This window comes from Tinamus guttatus, unplaced genomic scaffold (genome assembly GCF_059628265.1).
Source record: "Tinamus guttatus ecotype Peru unplaced genomic scaffold, ASM5962826v1 Tinamus_guttatus_pri_ptg000084l, whole genome shotgun sequence".
Taxonomy (NCBI): domain Eukaryota; kingdom Metazoa; phylum Chordata; class Aves; order Tinamiformes; family Tinamidae; genus Tinamus; species Tinamus guttatus.
In genome coordinates, this window is record NW_028288618.1 from 112964 (window position 1) to 136168 (window position 23205).

The window sequence follows — 23205 nt, forward strand, 5'->3', positions numbered from 1 at the left end:
CCTCATTTCACACTTTCCTAACCTCGCTTAAAATGCATGCTCTCAGGAAAGGAGAACAGCACTAACGACACACGCACTTGTCAGACAGAAAAGAGAGGGTTTCTGTCTTACACTGTCAGTTCTAGAGGCATGAGCAGAATATTTTGCCCTAAAGCCTCCTGGTTGTGCTCTGCCAGGCTATGCCTTACAGGGGGGAGGGTGCACACCGGTCACCGGGGCAGGTTTGTTGTTACTCTTCTGACCAAAATTAAATCATTGGCAGTGCCGCTACACTGAGGGCTGGGTGAAAACACACTGTGTTCATGTAGGTACCTACTGCCTTTCAGCCAGGATGCAGTGGGAAATGGGTCATGTTCTGGACTAAAAGAGCTAATGGTGACTCAAGCCCAAGCCTCAGGCCAGCCTCATCCAGAGGGGCTGGAATGAGTTGGCACAAATGCCAGCGGTGGAGCAGCACCGGGACCAGCAAAGCAATTGTTCCCCAAAGCCGTCCATGCAGACACATCACAAGGGCAGCACCTGAACTGGCTTTAGCCTCCAAGATAACACAGCCCCTCGAACAGCGTCCCGGCGCAGCATCCCTGCTCTGAAGGGCCGTGCTGACCGCACGGATGGGTCCTTGTGCCAAGAGCTGCTGTTCAGATGCTTCGGCTGCGGCACCCCATGTGTTTTCCTGGCGCCCTGCCTTGTCTCATAGCAGTATCTTTTTTCTGACCAAGCCAAGCCAGGCAGTCGAGACTACACTGGAGCACAGGGGTGTCCCCATTGCTCCTGGCCACACAGCAGCCCAGTTGCTGGCTCCTCACACTGCTGGCAGCTCCACAACGCTTTGGTTCTGATGATTCACACAGGTCCTGGTGAGCACTGAGCCAAGGCGCGAACCTCCCGCAGGGCTGAGAGGCTTCCTGGGCATCCAGCAGCACTGGACTGGAGCGCTGCACGTGGTGACCGCCTGCACCAAGGGCACCAGCCTCCAGGTCTCTGCGTTCCTGGAGAAAACAGGCTGCAAGGAGATGCCAGGTGCTGCTTGTCCCAGTCAAGAAAGTAAAACATCAGCTCCTGGGGCCGCAGATCTGAGCCGATCAGCCCCAGATTCAGTGGCTCTGAGAAGGGAGGTTTGAGGGAAGGCTTAACTCCAGCATTCGCAAGGCCTAGGCAGTCCAGAGAGGAAAACACAGGGTGTTCTCAAAACACTCCTGAAGACACAGGTCTGTGAAGCTGCCTGGGAGTGCCAGTGGTACCACAGAGGTGCAACTGGAGCAGAGTGGATGTGGAAAGAGGCCAGACAAGCACCGCCGCTCGCTGCCGCAGCCCAACCTCTGCCTGGGCTCTGGTGGGGCAGGCAGGGACAGGCAGTTCCAGCAGAGCCATGCTCCCGCTCCGGGAAGTGCCAGGGCACAGTGTGGGTGCATTTCCATGGGACAGGCCATTGGAGCACCCTCAGGCTGCGACCGGACAAGCCACCCAGCTCTGCGGGTGGCTTCAGCTGAAAGCAATGTCCCCAGCTCTCGCTCCCAACCAGGGCAAGCAGGCAGGGCTGAGGCAGACGCTGCGATCTGCAGCTTACACAGTGATTGCAAACTGAGATGCAGAGCGGCAGGGAGCTCCCGAGGAGCACAGAGCCTGCGCCACTCCAGGGCGCTCAGCCTGGGGCACAGCCAGGGCAAGAACCAGAGTGGCTCCCGGCTCTGCAGACACCTGCCCCCACTGAGCCACCACCTGTGTCCCCCGGCCCTCCCACACCCCTCGGCCTGGGGTGGGGGGCAGAATGGGACAGGACAGGAGGGGCTGCACCACTGCCTTTGCGCCACTTCCTGCGATTGTGCAGCTCCTCAGTTACAAAAGCAGAGCTGGGGGCAGCCGGCGGCCCTCTCGCTTCCTTGGGGGAAGCTGCTCAGTTCCGCTGCGCTGACTGCTTCACCGCATGCGCTGCGGGCGCATTGCCACGGCTCCCCCGCCACCCACAGCTGGCCTCGGGGTGCTCAGAGCGGGGCTGCATCCCCACAGCCCTTTGAAAGGGGACAGGGAGCAGCACTGCACTGCAACCGCACACGGCCTCCCCTCAGCACAGGAGGGAATGCAGCGCAGGGTCCACTCCCAGGGGCTCTCCTGAGCTATCCGCACAGACCGAAAGCAGATGTCAGGCCTCCTGCAGCCCCAGCTCCTGCACTCGGAGATGCTTTCACGCAGCTGCAGGCCTGAGCGCAGGCCCTGCACGCCGCTGTGCACCCCGCACTGACATGACCCCAAGAGCACGGTGGTGTAGAGGACATGCTTTATTTACGCGGCATTAACATGGAAACGTCTTCACTGGCTGAGAACCGATGAGGGGGAGGGGAGCCACTCTGCGCTCCAGGAGAGGCACCAGCCCCCAGGTCAAAGCGCTTCGCTCGGCCTTGCAGAGAGCGACCGCAGCCGCCTGCTTCACTGGCCAGCGCAGGAGGGCTTGGGCACACAGGGACACAGCGGCTTTGAAGCGGGGCTGCCTGCAGAGCCTTCACGACAGCCAGCAGCTCTGCTGCTCTCTACCACTCCTGCTTTGGTTGTCTGGTACAAGGCTTGCCCATTTTCCTCCTTGGAACTCCGAAGTCCTGCTCCCAGGCTCATGGGAGATGGTAGTCCCCAAGAAGCTGGAGGGCAGACAGGTGCCCACAGCTGGGGAAGGACCGCACCAGGGGGAGTGCAGCGCCTGTGCAGAAGCAGGGTATCCCTTGGCACACGGGAGGCCGGCATCCAGCCCACCACCCCACGCACAGACACGAGACGGCAGCGCAGGGCTAAAGGGCTGGCTGCCACACACAGCCAGCAGGCCATGATGCAGCCTGTTCCACTCTAACGGGGCGGCGGGAAGCGGGACAGGGCACCTGCCTGCAGGCAGGGCAGGTACCAGGCCCCTCGAGCACAGAGCGCCTTCACCCTCCACACAGCAGCCCTTCCCTAGCGAGCCCCACAGGCACCAAGGGCCTCAGACCACGTCAGCAGCCACAGCAGGAAACAGAGCTCCTCAAGCTTCCTATCTCACCCCATCTCTGACAGGCGCCTGTTCCGGATACACACGCAGGCTGTACGAGCAGGCCACCTCTAAAATAATAAAACCTGCTGAGCTGCCACCTACCAGGGGAGTATTTAAAAGCATTTGCTTTGATAGATTATCTGCTAACACAGTTCTCTGTCTGTCTCTTCTTGACAGGGCGCACGGCACCGCCCTGGCAGGCGAGGTGAGATGGTCACATCTCATCGACACGGTGCTGCTGGATGACAACACTGGCAGCACGTTCCACCCACTCCTGCCTCTTGGTTTCCCAAGCAGCTGGCACTGCCGAGTGCAAAGCAGCACTCCTGGAGCGCTGTTCCTGCGGCTGGGGAGTACCCAGCTCGGAGCTGGCTGCCACTGGAGGGTCAGAGGACGAGTTGCTGTTGAAAGAGGATGTGGGATCAGGCTTGGGTGGATTCTGCCCCTCTTCTCGGGACTGGTTGAGGCTTCCCAGAAGCGAGGTGTCTTCAGGCTCTGCACTAAGTGTCTCCAGCACCGCTTCCTCCTGCACACCAGGTGCTGCCTGCCAAACCTGGCTGGGGAACTCGCGGATCTGCCGTGACAGCACTGCAAGAGAGGCAGAGGCAGCCTTGTCACCCCCTCCCGGGGAGCGGGACACAAGCTCTCGCGGGCCTGTTTTGAGCACAGGACACTGCAGAGTCCGTGGGAAGAGAAGACATTGAACTAGGGCTGCCTCTTCCCCTGGGAGACAAGGAAACAACGCTGCACAGCCACCAGGTGTGAGCATGGTTTGTGCTCCCAGAGCAAGAGGATTTGAGTGGCTCTGGCACTGCCCAGACAGCAAAGCCAAACACAAATCCAGCCCCAGGCAAGGGGCTGCTGCCAGGAACTCAGGCCGTCTCTGAAGGAAGCGCTCTGCCCTGCAGGGGGACACTGCACCCGGAGCTGTCCCTCATTCCCCAGGCACTCACCTCGGAGCTCCGGCTGCGGCCCTCTGCTCCCAAAGGAATAGAGGCTGGGGGAGAGAATAAGGCAGAAGGACAGAACCAGGACCTGGAAAGGGAAAGAGAAGCCATGAGCAAAGCCCTCCTGACCTTAGGGCAGGCACAGGCATCACTGGCTGCCATTAATACTGCTCACCACACTTGCGGTGACAACAGAGACGCCTTCAGAGAAGCTCGGGCTGAAGCCACTCACCATAATGCAGGTGCTTGCTGTGGTAGTTTTGGTTGTGGACTGTCTCACCAGCGCCTGGAGTTTCCGCAGCTGCTCAAGTAACGACCTGCAGGAGAGCAGGAAACACAGATTAATGCAGTGGCAGAATAAAGAACTTCCCCTTTTCAGCCAGGGACAGATCAGAGTTGTGAGCACAGCCTTCCACACCCCATCCCCAGCCACGTCCCACAACGACAACTCACATGTTCTGCTTCTGCAGCAGCTGCACCTTCTTCTGGAGCTCGTGGTTCTGAGCTGTGCAGGCTGCCACCCTTCCAGGGCAGATGAACAGCAAAAGGGAGAAACACAGAGAGGTTTTGTTAGCCAATAGAATCATAGAATCATAGAATGCTTAAGGTTGGAAGGGACCTCTAGAGATCATCTAGTCCAACCCCCCTACATACGCAGGGACACCTAGAGCACGTGGCACAGGACTGCATCCAAGCGGGTTTTGAAGATCTCCAGAGAAGGAGACTCTACAACCTCTCTGGGCAGCCTGTTCCAGTGCTCTGTCACCCTCACTGTTAAGAAATTTTTCCTTAAGTTCCTTTGGAATTTTTGGTGTTTCAGTTTCCGGCCATTTCCTCTAGTCCTATCAGTGGCCACCACTGAAAAGAGACCATCACCGTCCTCTGCACTCCCTCCCCTTCGCAGGGAATCAGCCACCAACTCTATGGGTGGCTGGGTTAGACACTTTGGGCAGCGCAAAGCCCAAGAAGGACATTGCACACAAGCTGCGGGGCGGGATGAGCCCCGACCTGTCCCTCGGAGAAGCACCACGCCGATCTGTGACGATGCCTGCTCTCAGGAGCATACCTGGCAGTCCTGCAGGCGAGCCATGCCGGTCTCACGGGGAGAACACGGGGATCCCGGCAAGCCAGCACTGTGCTGAAACTGAACGAGCCCTGCGCCACCTCCCGGGAGCAGAGCAGACCATTTTCTGAGCTTTCAGGCTGCAGCTCTTCTCGGGAGGATTAAACTATAGACTTGGCCTCACTTTCTGCCCAGCGCTACAAGATGCCAGCAGCAGCAGAGCCATGAGCAGGTACCTGTTTTCCAAGCCATCCACGTAGATCTTCTTCCTGCGGCGACTATCCTGGGCTGACTGCTTGTTCCGGATCTTCCGTCTCACCTTCTTCAGGAGCCACTCCTCAGCCTGCAAGAGCCATCGCTGCTGAGCAGACACCCCAGGGGGGTGGCAACTCAGCCCCAGCAGCACCTAGGCATGTCTGAGCACTCACTCCTGAGCAGAAGGGCAGCAACCCAGGTCCTTTTGCTTCTGTCCTCCCCCAAACCACAGAATGAACTAGACTGGCTGGAAGGCGAGCCAGTCGAACTCTGGCCTGCTGATTTAACCAGCAGTTTATCAGTCTACCAAGAGCAAGGCACATGCAAACAAGATGAAAAGACACAGCTCACAAGCCACTAGGCAAGCAGCAGGAAAAATGCTGAAGGCAGCTGCAGTGCAACTGTCTCTGTAAACAGCCTGAGAGCAGCCAGGCTTCTTGCTGCTCTCTACGTCCCTGCAGGTAGCTCAGGGCTACTGCCAAGGGGTATTTCACACTGCTGGAGATGCCCTGAGCAGCAATAAATCTTTCCACACTATTCCAGCCTCTGTTGTGCAGACAGCAACCTGCCACCACAAGACACCACATTACCCCCGCAACAGCTAATGCTGGGGGGGTACTCTGCATCTACTTGGCCATGAAAAAACAGAGACTGCTTTGCACATGGATCCTTCTGGTCCTCGAAGGGATCCAGCTTCCCTGGCCCTGCCAGATGATGCCTGAATTCAGCACACAGAGGTTAATACTCTCAGTCAGGCACTGTCCTGCATTTTAAATCTCTGCCCTAAGGCAGCTGTTCTCAGAGCTATTCACGCACTCTGAGGCAGTTTGGGAATTGCCAGCCGTCACAAGGACTCACTTTTGTCAGCGGCAGACTGGTCGGTAACGAAACCCCCTCTTTCTCTAGGAGCTGCCTCTCCTCCTCCGTCAGGATCAGCTCTGGGAAGTCGAACTAGAAAACAGCCCAAACAGGTCTCCTGAGGATCCAAAGCAAAGAGAGTGCAGCCCAGGGCACAGAAAGGCATGTGGTAGCCCAAGCAGCATCGTGCTCTCCTCAGAGATACCCCCCAGTGACTGTGCAAGGGGAGGAGGGGACAAGATGGGCAAAGGGACACAGTTCTGTGCCTTAGGCAGTCAGTACCTGCATGGCAGCTCCAGAAACATACTGGGGTCCAGCATCCACAGCGACAGCAAAAGGAAAAGCCGAGTCCTCTTCTAGTGTCTCAGCTGAGGTTTCTAAACCTGTCCATGTCTCTAAGGGAAGAGAAGAGAGTCAAGCCCCAGGTCCCGGTGGGGCAGTACAGACATCATGCCAGACAAGTTTAGCACCATGAGATCACGACTGCAGAGAACCACCACGCTGGTTCTCTGCGATCCACACAAGAAAACCCTACACTGGCCTGTTTTCCTTCTAAGCCCAGCGCTGTATGTCTGGAACAGACAGCCCCACTTACCAAGGTCGATGGAAACATCTCCTTCTGCCACCTCAGACCTCACACTTTCCAGCATGGGCCCATCCTGATGAAGGGAGTAATTGTGATCAAACTGAACAACGTCGGAGCTCCGAGGGCTGCTGGCAAAATCACTGCCAGGGCTATGGGACAAATTGTGGTCCTCAGAAACGCCACTGTCACTGTCAGCAGGTGAGGAACCTGGCAGCGTGCTCGGTTCTTCTACAAAGGGGCTCAGCAGGGAGCTGATGAAGGCATCCACCTCATTGTTCAGAAGCTGCAGTGAAAAAGCTTCCACTAAGCAGGGAGCCAAAACTCCTGGACCACAACCCTCAGCAATCCCTCCAGAACAACTCACCTCGGGCTCTGACAGGCCCCAGTCTTCCAGCAGGTTGTTCTCCTCCCCTGGTATTTCGGTGCAAGGAGCATCATCCTTTAGGAGAAAGTCAAGCAGATCCTCATCTGCCAGGTCAGCCAATTCCTCTGGGCTCGACATCTGAAAAAAAACAGCCAAAATGACCGTGGGCACCAGGGAAAACACCAGCAGTTCCCTGGGAGGTCACTCTACCGCTGTGCTGAAGTCTCCCCATGCAGGGAAGAGTGGTCAGCACCCCGCAGCGATGACACTATCCCAACAAGGTGATTACCACTGCTCATGGCACCCTGCCTGGCTGCCCCTGCCGAGCAAGAACAGGCCATTGGGAGGAGGCTCTGCCCGCAGAACTGCTGGAAAACGAGAGAAAGCGAAGGGCCCCATGACACCGTTAGGTTTTTGGATGTAGCTGACATGTCACAGCTTGGATGGGAGAAAATCAAATGCAAGGAAGGGGTCGGTGTAGCCTGCACACAGGCGGCTGCTGCCCCAGGAAGCTGCTGTGCCAAGTGCACTGGTCACTGCGGAGGGAGCAGGCGAGGGAGCAGGGAGAGGAAGGGGGCGCCAGGCAGGGTGGGCGGACACGGCGGCGCCCTGCGAGGGCCGGCGCGGGCCGGGAGGCGGGCGCGGCGGCAGCTCCTTCCTACGTGGCACCGCGAAGGCCGCCGCTCGCCCGGCGCGACGGGCCCTGCCCTCGGCTCGCGGAGCCCCGGGGGCGACGGCGCCCGCGCCCGCTCCCGCCGCCGCGCTGGGCCCCGCCTGCGGCCCGGACGCCTGGGCCCCCCGCGCGGCCCGCTCTGAGGTGGGGCGGGTGGGCGGGCGCACCCGGACGCCTGGGCCCCCCGGCCGCTCTGAAGGTGGCGGGACACCTGGCTCCCCCGGCACTCTAACCGGGGGCTGTTGGCGCCCACCCGGCGGCGGGGGACGGGGGACGGCCCGGACCCGGAGGCCCCGGCCCGTTACCTCCGGCAGCGCCGCTTCCAACGCACCACGGATGACGTCAGCGCCCTCCCAGCAGGCCGCACGCGGAGGGAGGGGAGAGGAGGAGGAAACACGGTAGCAGGCGCGGGGGGCGTGTCCATGACCTAGGGGCGTGGTCTGGATGGAAGGGGGCGTGGCCATGCCGTTAGGGGCGTGTCCTGACTCGTAGGGGCGTGGCCGTCGCGGGCGCGGCGCGGCGGGCGGCGCATGCGCGGGCGCGGCGGGGCGGGAGCGGGCGCTGCCGCAGAGGCTCGGCGCTCCCGGCGCTCCCGCGCGCAGCTCCGGCCCGCGCACAGGTAGGAGGCGGCGGCGGCGGCGGCGGCGGCGGCTCCGCGCGCGGGGCTCCGCTCACCCGCCCTCGCTCAGCCGGGAAGGGGGCGCCGGGCGGCCCGCGGGCAGGACCCCGTTAACGGCGGCACCGTTCGTGCCGAGGCCCGCGGTCCCGGCGCCGCCGGAAAGGCGGCTCCGCGATGTGCACGAACCCGCGTGGAGAGAACGCGGCGAGCGGCGCCGCGGCCGGCGGCGCTGGACTCGGGAGCGGAGCCGGGGCCTCCCCGGGGAGCCGACCCGGCCGCCCCAGCGGGGCTCCCGGCCGGCACGTGCCGGGCCCGGGCGCGGCGGCCTCTCGCGCGGCGCCCGCGTTACCGCTGCCGGCCTCGCACCAGTACCGAGACCTGCAGCCTCCCGCGCGCCGCGGGGCCGGGACACGGGTGGGAGGCGAGGCCGTGCAAAACGTGCGTCCCGCGTTCCCTGCCCGCTGCCCCGGCCGTGGCAGGCTCTGCCCGGGCTGCCGGTGCCGCGGCCGGGGCTCCAGCGTGCGCCTCGGTGCCCCGGTCCCGCTCGCATGCTGCACTTATCTGGCTCATCTCGGCCACATCCTGTTGGCGCTGCCTGGAAGTAGCTGCACCCAGTGGGGAAGCTGCGGTGGCCTCCCTGGAGGCCGCGCGACTTGGATGGAAGTCGGTCACGTGGCCTGCGGGGACTGATTTAAAGGCCAGCTGAAGGGAGCCGTCGCCACCGAGGTCGTCCATGGCGGCCTGCTCCTCCCTGCCGCTTCCTGCGCTGGCCGGCGCCGCGGCGGGACGCTCCGTGCCGTGGGGAAGGGGGAAGCACGAGCGCTCCTCGTAGCGCAGCTGTGCGGTGCTGGGGGACGCGCGGGGAAGCGCTCGAGGATGGCGCGCGCCGCCGCCACTCCCGTTCCTTGGGTTTCTGAGTCAGCTGCTGCCCTGCTGCAGCCCATATGGGATCCGCTCAAAGGCGTCTGCGTGCAGAGTCGAGCCTGACTCATCCCATCCGATGCGAGGGGCTCGCTGAGGGGGTCACGCTGAGCGGATTGAACCTGGCGATGCTGTGGCCATCCCTTAGGGGGATGTGGTGCAGGGGACTGAACTAGTCTCACTAGCGCCCTGAAGTGAGTCCAGCAAGCGAATGGGGTGTTGCGGCTTTGCTCGATGCCCCAGCTCGTGTTGGTGGTGTCCGTTTGGCACGACACGCCCAAGAGTGAGCGGGATGCCCCTGTGTGGCCCATGCTTCCAGCAGAAGAAAGAACGGAATGTCTGATTGCAAACCCACCCGAGAGAAGCAGCCAGAAGTCAAAGCAGCAGAGACAGGTCCTGAAATAGAAAAGGCCTTCCTGGGACACTCCCAATAAGTATGAAACTGAAGGGAGGCAGCGGTGGGGCAGCTGATGTCCCTCCTGTCCCACAGAGTGGGCTGCTAAGGAGCATCCCGTGTGCGGGTGCATGGCGGGATGCAGAGGGCGGCAGGAGCTCAGGGCCGCTGAAAGCAGCCCCCAGACACGGCTCTGGGCAAGGGGCTCCCGGCTGCTGTCACCTCGGGTGGCCCTAAAGGCGATTGCTCCTCCTGGGAATTTGTCTGGCTGCGGCAGCCTGATCCTGCCTGGCAGCTGCTGCGTCTGGGATGTGGCTTGGCTTAGTCTGTTCACCCAAAGGGAGCCCCATGGGCTGGAGGTGCCCCCGGCGCTTCCTTCCCGCAAAGTCCGGCGGGCTCCGCTCTTCCGAGCTGCTTACAGCTGATTATAGCTCCAGGGGCAGGAGGCTCCCAGCTTCCTTGCCATGTGCCCAGGGGTGTTCATAGACAGGCAGACTGTGGGTATTTATGGATGGGAGTCTGCAAGGGAGGGAAAAGCAGCGCTTTTTAGAGCAGGCTTTAAACTGTGTAGCCGAAAGCAGCGTTTGACAGCGACACGGCTACAGTCCTGTTAACAAGGTGCCCAGACCTGGGCCTCATGAAGGAGGACAAGCTGCCGCCCTGCATGCAGTGAGGCCCTGAGGCTGGTGAAGTTGTTTCATGCCGTGGGGAGCAGCAGTATAACCGTGGCATCAGAGCTATGCAGCTTTCCTTTTTTAATTTTCTCTTCTGGGCCCTGCATTGCCTAAGTGCCTCTTCTCTTCCTGTCCGGCCCACTTGACGTATAGCGACCGGGGGCTGAGGGGAAGTGGGAAGGGTGTCTCCGACAGTTTTCCTCCCCCATCCCCTTGCGTGGCTTTTTAAAAGGTTTGCTGGTGGGAAGGGGGAAATCCAAACTGGAATGCTGCCTCTGCAAGCCCAGGAGGCACAGGCAAGCTCTACAGTGCTGGGATAAGGCTGGATTTCACCTATGTGACTTGCGGCTGAATGGAGAAGCTGGAGGACGTTCTGCTCCAGGCCGTGTGTCCTGGCTGCCTCGGAGCTGGAGGAGGTCACTGGTTACCCCGGGGAGCTCCTGCTCCTGCAGCCAGCTCACGTGGGCCGCTGAGCCGGGGACAAAGGGCCGATTGTGCCCCCGGGAGGGTGCTGGGTGGGATGCATCGCTCCCGGCCTCCCGCGCCTCCCCGGGGCACTGCGGGATGCGACGGGCGCTCCGGCTGCCCCAGCGGTGCTGAGGGTGGGAACGTTGTGGCCGTGAACTAAACCCATGAGGGGAAACATGGGTTCTCATGCTGCAGCCGCGTTGTGGTTGCCATAACCATTGCTCATTCCGTGCTGGAGCGCTGGGAAGGAGGGGGCTGCCTCTGGAGAAGGCCCTTTCATGGTGCAAGGGACAGGGGAGCTGCCACCATGCCCCAGGTGGAGCGAGTTACTGAGTCAGGGGAAGGCTCCCACATCTCTCTGTCTGCTGTGACTCCTTGTTCCCTCCTGGCCCTACTTTGCCCTGTCTTTTCCCTCTGCTCTCTGGCGCCTGGTGCCAAAGCCATAGAGCTCCCTGCTCCAAGCAGCCTCCTGTGAAGGATGGTCCTTGGCCCTTTGAATCTGCCGGCAGGATGTTTAAATGCTTAGGCTGTGGCTTCATCGCTGGCTGTTAGATCCATATTTGGTAGCAATAATTGTTTACTCCTTTCTCCTCTCTCCCTTCATGTCACTGCAGAGAAGGGGAGGGGACATATTTTTGGGATCTTTAACGTTGCTGGAATCTGCTGGTTTCCTGATAAAGGGTCTGGAGGACCCGGAAGGGTGAGAGATGAAGCAGGAGAGGGAACAGATTCTTCTGGAGCAGCAGATTTCAGCCTCGCTTCGCTGGCAGCCATCTAAAATGTGTGCCAACCAAGGCATGGACCTTGAGTGTTAGATTTAAGTTTCCTGGCATTAGACTCTTTGTTTTCGGTTACCCTTCGTTAACCCCTTTAAAGTAGTCCACAGATCTTGAGGTGAAAACCACTGAGTGGTAAAATAGCAACTCTTTGTGACGTGGCCTGCGGGCTGCTGGCTCGTGTCGTCAGTGAGGAAACAAGCAAGGTGGGCTGGCACACAGGGCAGTTGGACTTGTCTCCTCTGTAGCTGTCCCCTCTCTGGGTTCCTTAGCAGCAGGAATTGCTGTCCTGGTGCGCGAGGTCTCCCTAGTGCCTGTTTTACTCAGCACCTCCATGTAGCCGTGTGGGGTCATGTGTGCTGATGCCTCAACCTCTTTCTGCTCAGTCCTGTTGTGTGCTTGGGTGCGGGGGTGAATACTGAGAGAGCTGGGCCCATCCCATGTGGGCCCAGCTCCTTAAGTGGCCTGTCCTGGCAGTTGCTTGGGGACGAGGGGACGGGAGTTGGAAGGTCCATTGGATCTTACGTTACTGGAGTTGACGCTCGTCACGTTCGGTGTGGAGCCCTCTCCATTTTGGAGCTGCAGTCTGGTGACTCTTAGCTGGGGACGGGCTTGCACAGCCCTGTGCCTTGGCCCTACCCAGAGCTCTGGGTGTGAGTGCGGTGAGGAGACACCTTTGATAGCCCCAGGCTACCTGAGCAGCCGCGTGGCAAAGCTCTGCTTTTGTTTCTGTTACCTCACTGACTCTGTGTGTGTTGCTTCACCTAGGTGAGTAACACGGCCTTGTGCAACCCTTGCCAAGGGCTACGTTTCTGTAGTGGCCGCTGTGACCCGTGGTGACTTCATAATGGGGGCAGATGATATAAGCACGCCTTGAAATGGCAAGTAGCCCACACTGGCCTCCTGCAGGCATCGCCCAGGACGCTGGCTTTTACAGAGCTGTTTTATCTGCAGCTTGCTGCGAAAGGAATGAGGTCAGCCGTGTCACCTTTTTCCGGGGCCCCAAGCATGTGCCTTGACTCTCCCAGGGTGCTCCCGTGCTGCCCCTGCCTTGCCCTGGGCTGTCCATATGCCCAGGTTTGGAGAGGAGAGGGGGAAGAAGGTGGTTGCATCTCTGCAAGCTTGGGTTGGTTGTGTGTACCAAAGCTGAAGGCCCCTGTGGGCAGCTCCCAAGCCGCGTGTGGCCACCCCTGGCAACTCAGAGGTGGCCAGTGAACAGGCTGCGCAGAGAGGCTGTGGAGTCTCCTTCTCTGGAGATCTTCAAACCCTGCTTGGATGCCCCCTGTGCCACGTGCTCTAGGTGTCCCTGTTGGAGCAGAGGGGTTGGACTAGATGTTCTCTAGAGGTCCCTTCCAACCTTAACCATTCTGTGATTCTGTCTGATGTGGGTGGCAGCATTAGGGCCTCTGGTCTCTGTAGAGCCCGAGCGAGCTCCTGAGAGGTCGGTCAGGCCACTGCTGATGTCCTGGTTCGCTAAGGCCAAAGAAGAGCCTGTGCCTGGAGGAGCTGGGGCGGTGGTCGCAGGAGGGGACGTGCTGCCTGCGCAGGCGCCCTGTGCCACCTGCCTTTCTGTTCCGTGTCTTTGCCTTGTTGTGGGTCACCCTACACGTGCTGCAGTTTGGGGAGTTCCTCCCCATGCTGGAGAAGTGGCGGAGGAGCTTCTGCTTCCAGCTCAGAGCTGCCTGGGCTGCTCTGTGGGAGAAGGATGGTGCCTGATGGCAGCAGATGGACCTGGTGGTGAAGGGCAAACACTGGCCTTAATGGCTGAGGCTGCTCTCGCCAGTGCAGGTTAATTTTGGGACATCTGGAGATTGGTTTCATGGTTCCCTGTGTTGGGGGGAACTGTGGTGTTCCCCAATCTGAAGGCGACAGCAGAGCTGTAATAACCATGGGCCTAGAGAGGATTCCTGCTCGCCCTGTTGCTTCCCACCTCAGCCCACCCTGCCCTGGGTCTCCGTCCCGTGCTTGTTTCCCACGTCCCGGCTGCTCTGCGTGGAATGGCACCACTCCTCCCATTGCATCTCTGCTGGGACCGGAGGATGCTCCTTTCTTCCCATCAACACGACCACCCCGAGCCGCAGAGCCTGGTCGTGGGGAAGGAAGCTGGGAAGCAGCTGCTGGGGGCCTCCGCTTCCTCCTCCCCGCTTGGGAAGCGGCTTCTCCCGAGGAGCCTGGTCATTATCCGTCTCCCTTACGTCTCTCCTTCCAACCACAAATAACACCAGGGCAGCCGCTGGAATGTGAGCCTGTCAGCAAAGCCTGGGCTACCCGCTGCCACCAAGCGCGGGCCGGGAGTCTCCAGGGGTCTCCGGGCTGTTGTGCTCCTCTTCGGCCTGTCTCCGTGCCCGGGTGCATCCGTGGCTGCGCTGGCTGGGAGAAGCCCTCCCGCAGTGCGAATCCGGGTCGGGAAGCGGCTGGGAAGGAGGAAGCGGGGCGCCAGTGGGCTCGGCTCTTTGACTCAGTTCCTTGTGCCATTGTCGTCGTCGGGCTGATGCTGGTGACGGGCTGGAGGAGGAGGAGGAGGAGGGCAGAGCTGCTTCTTGCTAATGCAGCATTTGTGGAGCTCCAGCCTGAGATTTCCTGCCTCCTGCTTGCAGCCTGGCTTTGTGAGGTGGATTTGGGGCATTCTGTACCGGAGGAAGCTGTAACAGCAATTGGCATAGGATGGTTGGGAATGGGGATGTGATTTCTAGTTGTAAATGGGAATTTCATTTCTACTTGCTTTGTCTTCTCTTAAATTGAAAAGGAATGGGGGGCGGAAGAAGTGTTAAAACAGGAATGGACCTTCCAAGCAGCAGGGGCTGAGTCCTGGCCAGGCAGCTAAAGCGTCTGCATGCAGGGCGAGGTGGAGACTGTGGTGGCTTCTGCCTGGCGAACCACGGTGGGAATCAGTGCTGCCCTTCGTGCCAAAAGATTAAAGATCGATGGGTCTGCTAGTTAAATAAAAGCTGTACTGCTGCCGCGAGTGAATTCTGGGTAATGAATAACCTTTGCTTTCTGCACCCGCCTCCTTAATGTGAAACTTCTTGCAGTTTTCCCTGCAAAATCTGTGCAAATGTTTCATAGCTCTGCAAATGAGTGTTTGCTTTTTTGCTGACCTTTATGGACGCGAAAATTGCAGGGATTTCGCTGGTGAGTAGCTGTTGGCAGCCGGAGTCCATGTTAACCAAGTGTGTAACTGCTGTGCTTATAAAAAGCCCTGGCTGGCTGCAGCCACGGAGCTATTAGCAGTCTGTGGCTGTGCAGAATGGCTGATAAAACTTCCTGTAAAGAGCTCTCGGCCGCCGCTCTCCCATCCCCGCGCAGCTGCCGCACATGAGCTGTAGGAATATTCCAGCCTTTCCTAAATATTTTGACATTGCTCTAAAGCAGTCTTGTGTGCTGTCTCTTTTAGAGCTCATATATTTAAAGCAGCGAAATTGTTTTATTTGGTAAAGATTTGCAGTTTGTTCTGGAGACTTTCCACCAGCGTGTTGCACAGGCTGTGTCTGAAGACAGTCTGGAAGTACTAATGGATATATATTTATTTTTTTTTTTAATAAAATTTTGCAACTGTTCTTGCCTTGTTGCTCTAAAGTCACTCGGCACAAATATAGCAGTTGCATCATGTGATGGAAAACTTACATTCAGCGATCCCAGAAATGACATAGTCGTTCCTTAGACTGAAGCGGCTTTGAGAAAAAAAATCAGTGCTTTGAAAGGTAGAAAATGGTAGAAAAGCCACTTGGCGCTGGGGCTGGCAGCGGGAGAGCTCGCGGCTCCGGCCCAGCTCCTTTCCTGCGGGCTGCCCAAGGTCACCTATTGTTCTTGCTCTCATCGATCCTTGGGTTTGCACAATTTCCAGTGCGCCTGGTGGCTTGTTTTTAAATGAAGCTCAAAGCACGGGCTAGAAGTAATTCAAGCCAAAAGTCCTTAAATGCAGTAATCCATTTCACTTGCGTAGTGCAAACTCCCGAGCTGGCGCCACATCTGAAGCAAAACTGAAACCGGGGCAGCTCTTGCTGTTTCTTCTCCCTTCCGCATGGGCTTTCGTGTCCTGTCTTTCCCCCCAGCCCATGTGGCTCCAAGCATGAAGGATGCTTGGGGTTAGGCTGAAGGTCATCTAAATGCTGCTGTTCTGGGCTCACCTCTGCCCGTGAGTCAGCAACATCCCTCCGCTTCCTTAATATAATAAACATGGGCCCCAGAGCTAACTAAGGCTCTGACGGTGGGCTGAGGGGAAAGGAAGCAGATGGGGAATTTCCTGGGGAGGCGGGTGGGAGCCTGCAAAAGGCTTGGAAGAAGAGAGCCCATCTTCTGGCACCTGTTGAAGCAGCGTTTGCTTCGCAAAGCTGGAAACGGTTGTGTGTGTTTCCACAGATGCAACGCTTGCAGTTTTCAACTGAATGGTAGATGTGTTCCTCTCATTTGTAGCCCGATAATTAGCTGAATCACTGCTATGGGGGCTTATCTGCTTTTGCATACCAATAAATGCTTACTAACGTGCTCGCTTTTCCTGACACCTGGCCAGCATAGAAAATTTTGGGGCATTCATCAAGCCTGTCCTTCCACTTTCTTCTCCCATGCACAGGGACAGTTTAAATTTGGCTGTTTTTCCTTTATTTTGTTTCAGTAATTTCACATCATTTGGGCACTAGGGGCTGTTTTATATACTTAGAGCAGAAGTTCTGGAACTGTGTTGGATAGTAGAAGAAAATGAAAAATTCAGGTTTACATCAGCATGTTTTGGCCTCTTCCCCATTTTAGTGGGTTCAACATGGGTCCTTTGGGCTGTGTGTTTGCAAGTGTGCGAAATCCTGCCGTGGATTTGGGTCACTCTAGTTTAGGTGATGCCGGATTGCTGTGGAGACCAGGAGTGGTGTCGCCAGCCCAGAGCCTGTTCAGTTGGTCTGAAATCTCCTCCGGCCGCTCTGTGTGCAGTCAGTGCCTCTCAGTAGGTTTGTGCACATCAAAGGAGCCTTCTCATGCTCTGAGCAAAGGCCCTGTGTGCGTAGTGCAAATGTCAGGGTACTTGTAAGCAGCTGCCTGCAAACCCGCTGCTTGGTCTTCCTGAGAGCTCCCTGTCAGTGGCAAAGTGCAGCCCTGGCATTCCTCTTGCGAAAGGAATTTAGAACTCCCTTTGGGAAAACTGGCGTTTCTTCTTTCTCAGCAAGATGTGTTTAACACTTGGGATGTCTCTGCCAAACAAAGGCAGAAGCGGTCACAAGAGTAGTTTCTAAATGGCACTGCTTGTGCGCTGCCTGTGGCAATGAGAATTGGTTTAGCTTTGCTGTCCAGAACTCCCATTCTGTCCCTTACATAGCCTGATATTTATTTATTTTTAATTATTTTTTCTAAAAACATAGTACCCACAAGGAAGTCCACACGGGCCTTCTGCATCAAGCCCCAAGACTGCTGCCCTGTTGAAGTAGATATTTCCACAAGCAGACATCCAGACAGATTGCAAACTTTGTGATTAGTTATGGCATTCCTTAATGAATGATTATAGAGATTGATAAACTTTACTATTTAAATAGCAAAGATTATTTCTGCTTTAGAAGTTGATGTGAGCAAAGTTCAGCTGTTGGCGCTTAAGTTGTTTCCGTAGAATATGGAAATAAATATGCATCATCTTTCTTTCCTTTCAATACTTGCTTGATATTTCCAGCCCTTGCACTGCTGCAGAACTTTGCATTGGTTCAGGCATGAAGCAACCACTGCAAAAAGAAGTGTGATTTTTTTATTTTATTTTATTTTTTTTCCTTCTAGTCCTTGATGTCATATGTCTTGTAAGGCAACGTGTTGCTTTCTGCAGAACACAGCTAATGCTTGTGTTGGTGGTTGTGAAGAACCTGCCTGGCCCCGGAGAGCTGGAGAAGGGTGTGCGTGGCACAGTAATATGCTTCTCCCTTCAAATTGCATGTCCTGGGGTGGAGGCAGTGCTCTCCCTATAAAATGTCATGTTTTTCCAAGCTGGGTTTGTCTTTCAATTCACTTTGTGGCGCAATTGCTGATTGATTGAATCAATCGCTTTTGAAAAAAATAACTGGGCTTGAATATTCGGTGCACGGCAGTTTTACAGCAAGGTTGAAAGGGTTGCTGCCTGTTTGCACCATCTTTACTACACTAACTGCATGTTTCAGTTACGGAGCACAATTTGGATGATATTTGCTCCCTTATCAGGAAGAAACAACACTAAAGGCCATGGCATAAAAATGCTCCATGTACTTCTTGCTCCTGCCATGTACAGGCTGCTTCTGCCTGCGGGGTTAACTTACCCCACGCCTGAGCTCCAGAGGAGGTTTGTCCCCGTCAGGTGAGGCTGACTGGGAGCGCACGCTCCTTTCTCCTTAGATGGGCTGTGGAGCTTTCCCAGATACTCTGCTGCTGCAGTGTGCTTAATCCTGCCTGTTCCCACTGCAAGCCCAAAATGGGCGTCTAGGAGCAGCCTCTGAAATAACAGGCTCATGGAGCATTCTGAATTAAAGTGTGACTGCCCAGGCCTGGGCTTTGCCACCCTAGTGATAGTTTCCAGTTACGAGTACTGGAGGAGGCCAAATGAATCCGCTTGCTCCCCCCAGCTCCGGACCCTCCCACCATTCCAATGCTCTCCGCGCGTGTGCACGGGAGCAGGAGCGCTGGGCTGCTCTCCCTGCCCTGCCGCCCTGGAGGAGGCTGCTTCCCCCGCTGTAAATCCCCTGCTTGCTGCAGCCGGGTGCTCTTTGCTCCCGGGCTGTTCCCCACATGCCAGCGATGCTCTGGTGCTGCTGGCTGCCTCCCTCCAGCCCTGAAATACATTTCATTCCTTGTGAGCGGCGCGTGGAGCCAATGGGGAGCCGTGGGCCTCTGTGAGCGGCTCTTGCAGCAACATTGCTGAACGGCTCAGGAATGCAGAGCTGGACGGGCTCCGAGCGCCGGCGGAGGCGGCCGCGCTCCACCCCTCCGACCCCAGAGCCTCGCGCCCGAGCGGGAGGGAGCGCGGCCTCCGCGGGCTGCGGGAGCGCGGCCTCCACGGGCTGCGGGAGCGCGGCCTCCGCGGGCTGCAGGAGCGCGGCCTCCACGGGCTGCGGGAATGGGCGCTGCCCCGACCGGGCCCTCCTGGCCTTGCTGCTCTCTGCAGGCCCACGGGAGCCGTGCCCGGCCTTCCCAGCATACCCAGCCCTTCCATCCCCCTCTATTTCTGCCTGCTCTGACTCATTCCCGACCAAAATCAGATCCAGTTACTTTTTGTCCATTTTTGTCAGGTCTTGCTCTTTCCTCCTCCGTCCCTTAAAGCCAAGGGGCCGAGAGCCGTTGCGAGCTGTCTGCCACTTCCTTTGCTGCCGCTCCGAGTCTCCGGGCAGCTCTGGGGACCATTCCCCAAGGACTGAGGCTTCTGAAGCTCCCAGGCCAACCCAGGGTAGGGGCCTGGAAGGATGCGGGCACTTGCTCGACCCGTGCCATGCTGGATGACCAGCATCTTCTGGAAGCACAGGGACTGTTTCCTTGCACGTAACACTGGAGTCAGTGGTTCAGATTGGCAGGCCAGGATGATACAGCCCCTTTAGCAGCACTGGGGGAGCGAGGTGGCCATAATTGGCTGTCTGATAGAAAAATAAATACCAAAAGCAGATGTGATGCTTCCTGTGTGTGTTCTGCATCCTCCAGCCATCTGGTGGTGTAAGGACGAGAAAGTCCCTGGGGCCGATTTCTGCATCGGGTCATTCCCTCCAGAGAGCGTGTGTGTCCCTTCCTCTGGGCAGGCTTGTGGGAGAGGAAAGGAAATGCAGCCTTGGAGGGTGCAGCCTCGGGGCTGGTGGGAGGCCGGGGCAGCTGAAGGGAGCAGTGGCCGCCAGGCCTGCGACGAGGCGAGGGCGCAAGCGACGCTCCGTAGGGCGCCAGGGGCTGCCGCAGCCCTGGGGAGCGCTGCGAGCGTCCTGGGTCAAGAGCAGCCCGAGCGGAAGGGGCTCTCCCTGCAAGCCACAAGCAGGCAGGTGGCAGGCTCATTTACAGCCTCCTCTTGTTTTTGTTATTGCGCTCTGAGTTTGATCTGCTGCAACAACATATTGTTGTTCCAGTTATGTCATGAAAGCCAGCCCTGCTCTTTCAGAGGCCTTTTGAGGGTGCTCGGTCTGAGGTCAACCTGTTATTTCTTTCATATTCCATATTCCCCTATGGCTTGGGGCTTGGTCCATGCAGCTCCGTGGCACTGCTCCTTTAGTAGTTGCTTCAAGAGCTTCAGCAGTACCAGGTGCTGTGGGTGAGTGTCTTGCCAGCTTGCTTGGATCCTTCCTGCTCACCTGCTTTATTCCTAATAGTGCTTCTCCAGCAAATGCAATATCCAGGGCATTAGATTGCATAGCAAAGGCACTCGAGGCACAGAAATGCTGATTCTCGGGCTTGCGTGCAGCAGCGCAGAGACCGGGCGAGCGCAGGGAGACTCCAATGCAAGGAGGAGCTGGGCTTGCCTGGCTGAGGAGAGAAACTGAAAGAGGTATTACCCCTTTCGGGACCAACACAAACCTGCACAAGTGTAAATTAAACCACCTCACTGGATTGTGTAATTCAACATAATTATAGGTGCTGCTGCAACAGGGCACTCCTCTGCCCGCATCTGCTTCATGTCTGGCATCCTGCCATGGCAGGTGAGTCAGGTCAGACTGACTCAGGGGACAACTATGGCTCCAGGAGCCATGCGGATTCCTGGGAAAACATGCCCTGCAGCTGGGTAATCTCTAGATCTGACGGGGGAGGAGTGGCAGGAACACTACCCTTTTTGGTGTACATCTTGCAGTTACTCTGCATCGCGTGTGTTGTGGCCCGTGCCGTCAGGACTGCACCCATCGAGCGAAACATTTTTCTGCAAGGACTCTGGGTGATTCAGGGTTGCCTAAAGGCCCAAGATGAGGCTCCTGTCAAGCTTCTTGCCTCTATCAATGCCTCAAGACGCTTCTTGCTTCTCTCCTATCAAGCTCACAAGGTTCTTCCTCTCTCTGCTACTCTGGGTCTTGGACCTTGCAGCTCCTCTTCTTTGCTGAGCTCCCTCCCTCCCAACAAGTTGCCTTGTGCAAGGAGACCCTTACCCTGGTTTAGGGCAACATTTGGTGCAATAGATGCTAGTTTTGGAGCACTAATACCATACACAGTGGGAATGGTGCCTTTCCAAGCTGCTATTTTTAATGAACGGTACTGTTGTAAGAGCTGGTGCTTGTTCAGCTGCTGTGGGGCAGATAAGCACTTATGCCTGGAAATCAACTGACTGAGGAGGAGAAAAGGGTCCTAGTGCTATTCTGCGCTCTAGCAAGGATTGTGGCTTTTCTACTACTTCAAAGGCTGCTCATGCAACCTCATGTCAGCATGTAAGTGCAGTAGAAATCAGCAACTATGAGCTTCCCTTTCTTACAGTGAATTCAAAGGCTTCTGTCACTTCAAATTGGGGCAGGTTCTGCCTCGGGGCTCTGTCTGCATCTCGTCAGAGTGGTGCTGGATGGGCCATTCCCCTCGCCCCGGTTTCTCAGGAGCAGCCACCTGATCCATAGCCAGAGCGAGGACTGGGACTGCAGCGCAGTCCCTGAAGCACTGAGGTTTTGCTCTCACGACAGAGCCTGGCTTTGCAGAGAGCGATCTTCACCTGTCCAGAGGCTGAGGTCCAGCTGGCAGCGGTGAGGTGACTTTCTCCAGTTTTGGGGACAGTGGGTTGCGGTGGGGAAAGCCAGGTGCTTGTCTGTGGGGGACACGAGCGCTGCCAGATTGTGGGCAGTGGCTCAAGTGGCCTCGACTAGCTAGATTGTTCTGCCTGTGTCTGACACGGGGTCCTGAGTGCGGATGTCAGCATTGCCCACGCCTCCTGGGGCAGGTGGTTCACCACCTAAACTGGCTCTGTCCTCCTCTGGCATTAGTTATGATTCCTTTTTCTTAAAAGTCATAAAAATGTATAGTTCTAGACAACTTGAGGCCGTGCCTGGGTGGCCTGCCCAGCTGGTGGGTTGCTTGTGGACTTGTTGGCACAGCATTTGGTCGGTTGCTGCTGGAAGTGCTGTCTGAACTTGAGAAGGAACGGGAATATACTGACTAGGAGGAAACAGAGTGGAGACCAGACCTGCCTTCTGAAATATGCAGCGAGGGAGAAACAAAATGGTTATTCAGGTAGCGCCGTGTCAGATTGGGGTCACACAACGTCAACAGCGGGAGCTGTGTTCCTGGATGTTGGATTCCTGGACATCTGTCACATTCCTGTGATAGAAAAGCCTCAGAACTTGGGTGCTGAGGAAAGGGAAGCAGCTGGCTTTAGAGACAACCCACGGAGGGGAGATAGAGCAAAAGCCTCTGCTGCTTGTGGGCCTGGAGAGCGGTGCCAAGCCATTGCAAAGTGTTCGCTGTGCGTGTGGAAGTGGGGTGAGCTCGTCGGGCCTGGGCTGTGCCGTGGGGTGGCTGACGCCACGGGCTCGCAGCCTGCTTGCTGGGTAAGTCCCCAGAGGAAGCTCGTGAGCACTTCGCTGTATGCCGCCTGCTTCTCCATTTTGCTCTCGCCCGGCAGAGGTGTTGGCTGCTTGGGGGGAAGTGAAGGGAAGGCAAAATGCCGAGTGTGGTTTATCAGCATGACCGCAGGAGCGGGGCCACCAGCCCCGGCCTGGGGCAGCTCCCTGGGCCGCAATGTATCCTGCAGCCTTTCTGCCCAGCACCGCAGGTGCCTCCAGCCAGCATTGAAGCCCAGCGTTGAAGCCCAGCACCGGAGCGTGTGCGGCGGCAGCAGGAAACCCACAGCCGCGTATCGGCACAGCGGGGTGGGGTTTGTTTGCGGTGGAGCACAGGACCAGGCGCCTGGCGCTGCACAGTGCCTCACCAGCCACCGTGGGCCTGCCATTTTTTGTTTATTTTTATTTTTGAAGGCTTTGACTTGATAAGCTGTGTGGTGCCAGGGCAGCCGGGGAGGTAGGCAGCCGCTTGGGGAAAGTGCAAAATGGCCGCGAGGGATGGAGGTCGCCTGGGCTGCTGGTGGTGGCTGCAGCGTTGGAAATGGCTCCTGGCAGCTCTGAGCTGGGAGGGGAAAAAAGAGAGACCAAGGGCTGCGTCCTGGTGAGACACCGTGGAGCCAGCGTGCGAGACCTGCAAGCTGAGTGCTCATGTCTACAACCTTGTTTTCCTCTGCCCGTTCTGCCCATGGTGGGAGAGCGCTGGCTCTGTGAGCAGCTGGGCCTGTTTACGGTCATCTTCTCAATCTTGTGGCTCTGCTCTCTTTGCGCCTCTTCTAACGGCAGGTCTTTACCCTTTTTGTGGGCCTCTGGCACCAAAGCTGCTTCTCTGTGCCTGGGGAGCACCTCTCTGCTCCTGCCATGATGAGTGGATACGCTCCTTCCTGACCATGTCCAGGGCTCAGTTACTTCCCAGGCCAAAATACCTGCTGCTCCCAGGCCTGGCAGGTACAGAGCCGGCGTGTGCTCCAGAGCGGAGCTGGTTCAGCCAGCATCCTGCCCCGGGGCCTGTCGCGGGCCCCGCGCCGCACAGCGAGCTCGATGCTCTCCCACGGGGCCTGCCCCAGCTTACACAGCTGCACCCGTTCCCACAGCCCGGCCGTGCGCCTTGTCCTCCCGCTCAATTTCCACTGGGGCTCCACGTGGGAATGACCCCGCCAGGTG

The 23205-nt window shown here is 57.7% G+C and overlaps 1 protein-coding gene across 1 annotated transcript; it reads right to left on the reverse strand.

Moving 5' to 3' along the window:
- Positions 1-3112: 3112 nt before the first annotated feature.
- On the reverse strand, positions 3113-8108 carry CREB3 (cAMP responsive element binding protein 3). Its single transcript, XM_088520266.1, has 10 exons — positions 8065-8108; positions 7087-7224; positions 6732-7005; positions 6419-6531; positions 6137-6229; positions 5260-5366; positions 4414-4482; positions 4193-4277; positions 3967-4048; positions 3113-3601 (listed from the first exon to the last, which is right to left on the reverse strand). The coding sequence occupies exons 2-10, from the start codon at positions 7222-7224 to the stop codon at positions 3228-3230; spliced, it is 1335 nt and encodes a 444-aa protein (XP_088376392.1). The 5' UTR covers positions 8065-8108; the 3' UTR covers positions 3113-3227.
- Between the last annotated feature and the right edge of the window lie 15097 nt (positions 8109-23205).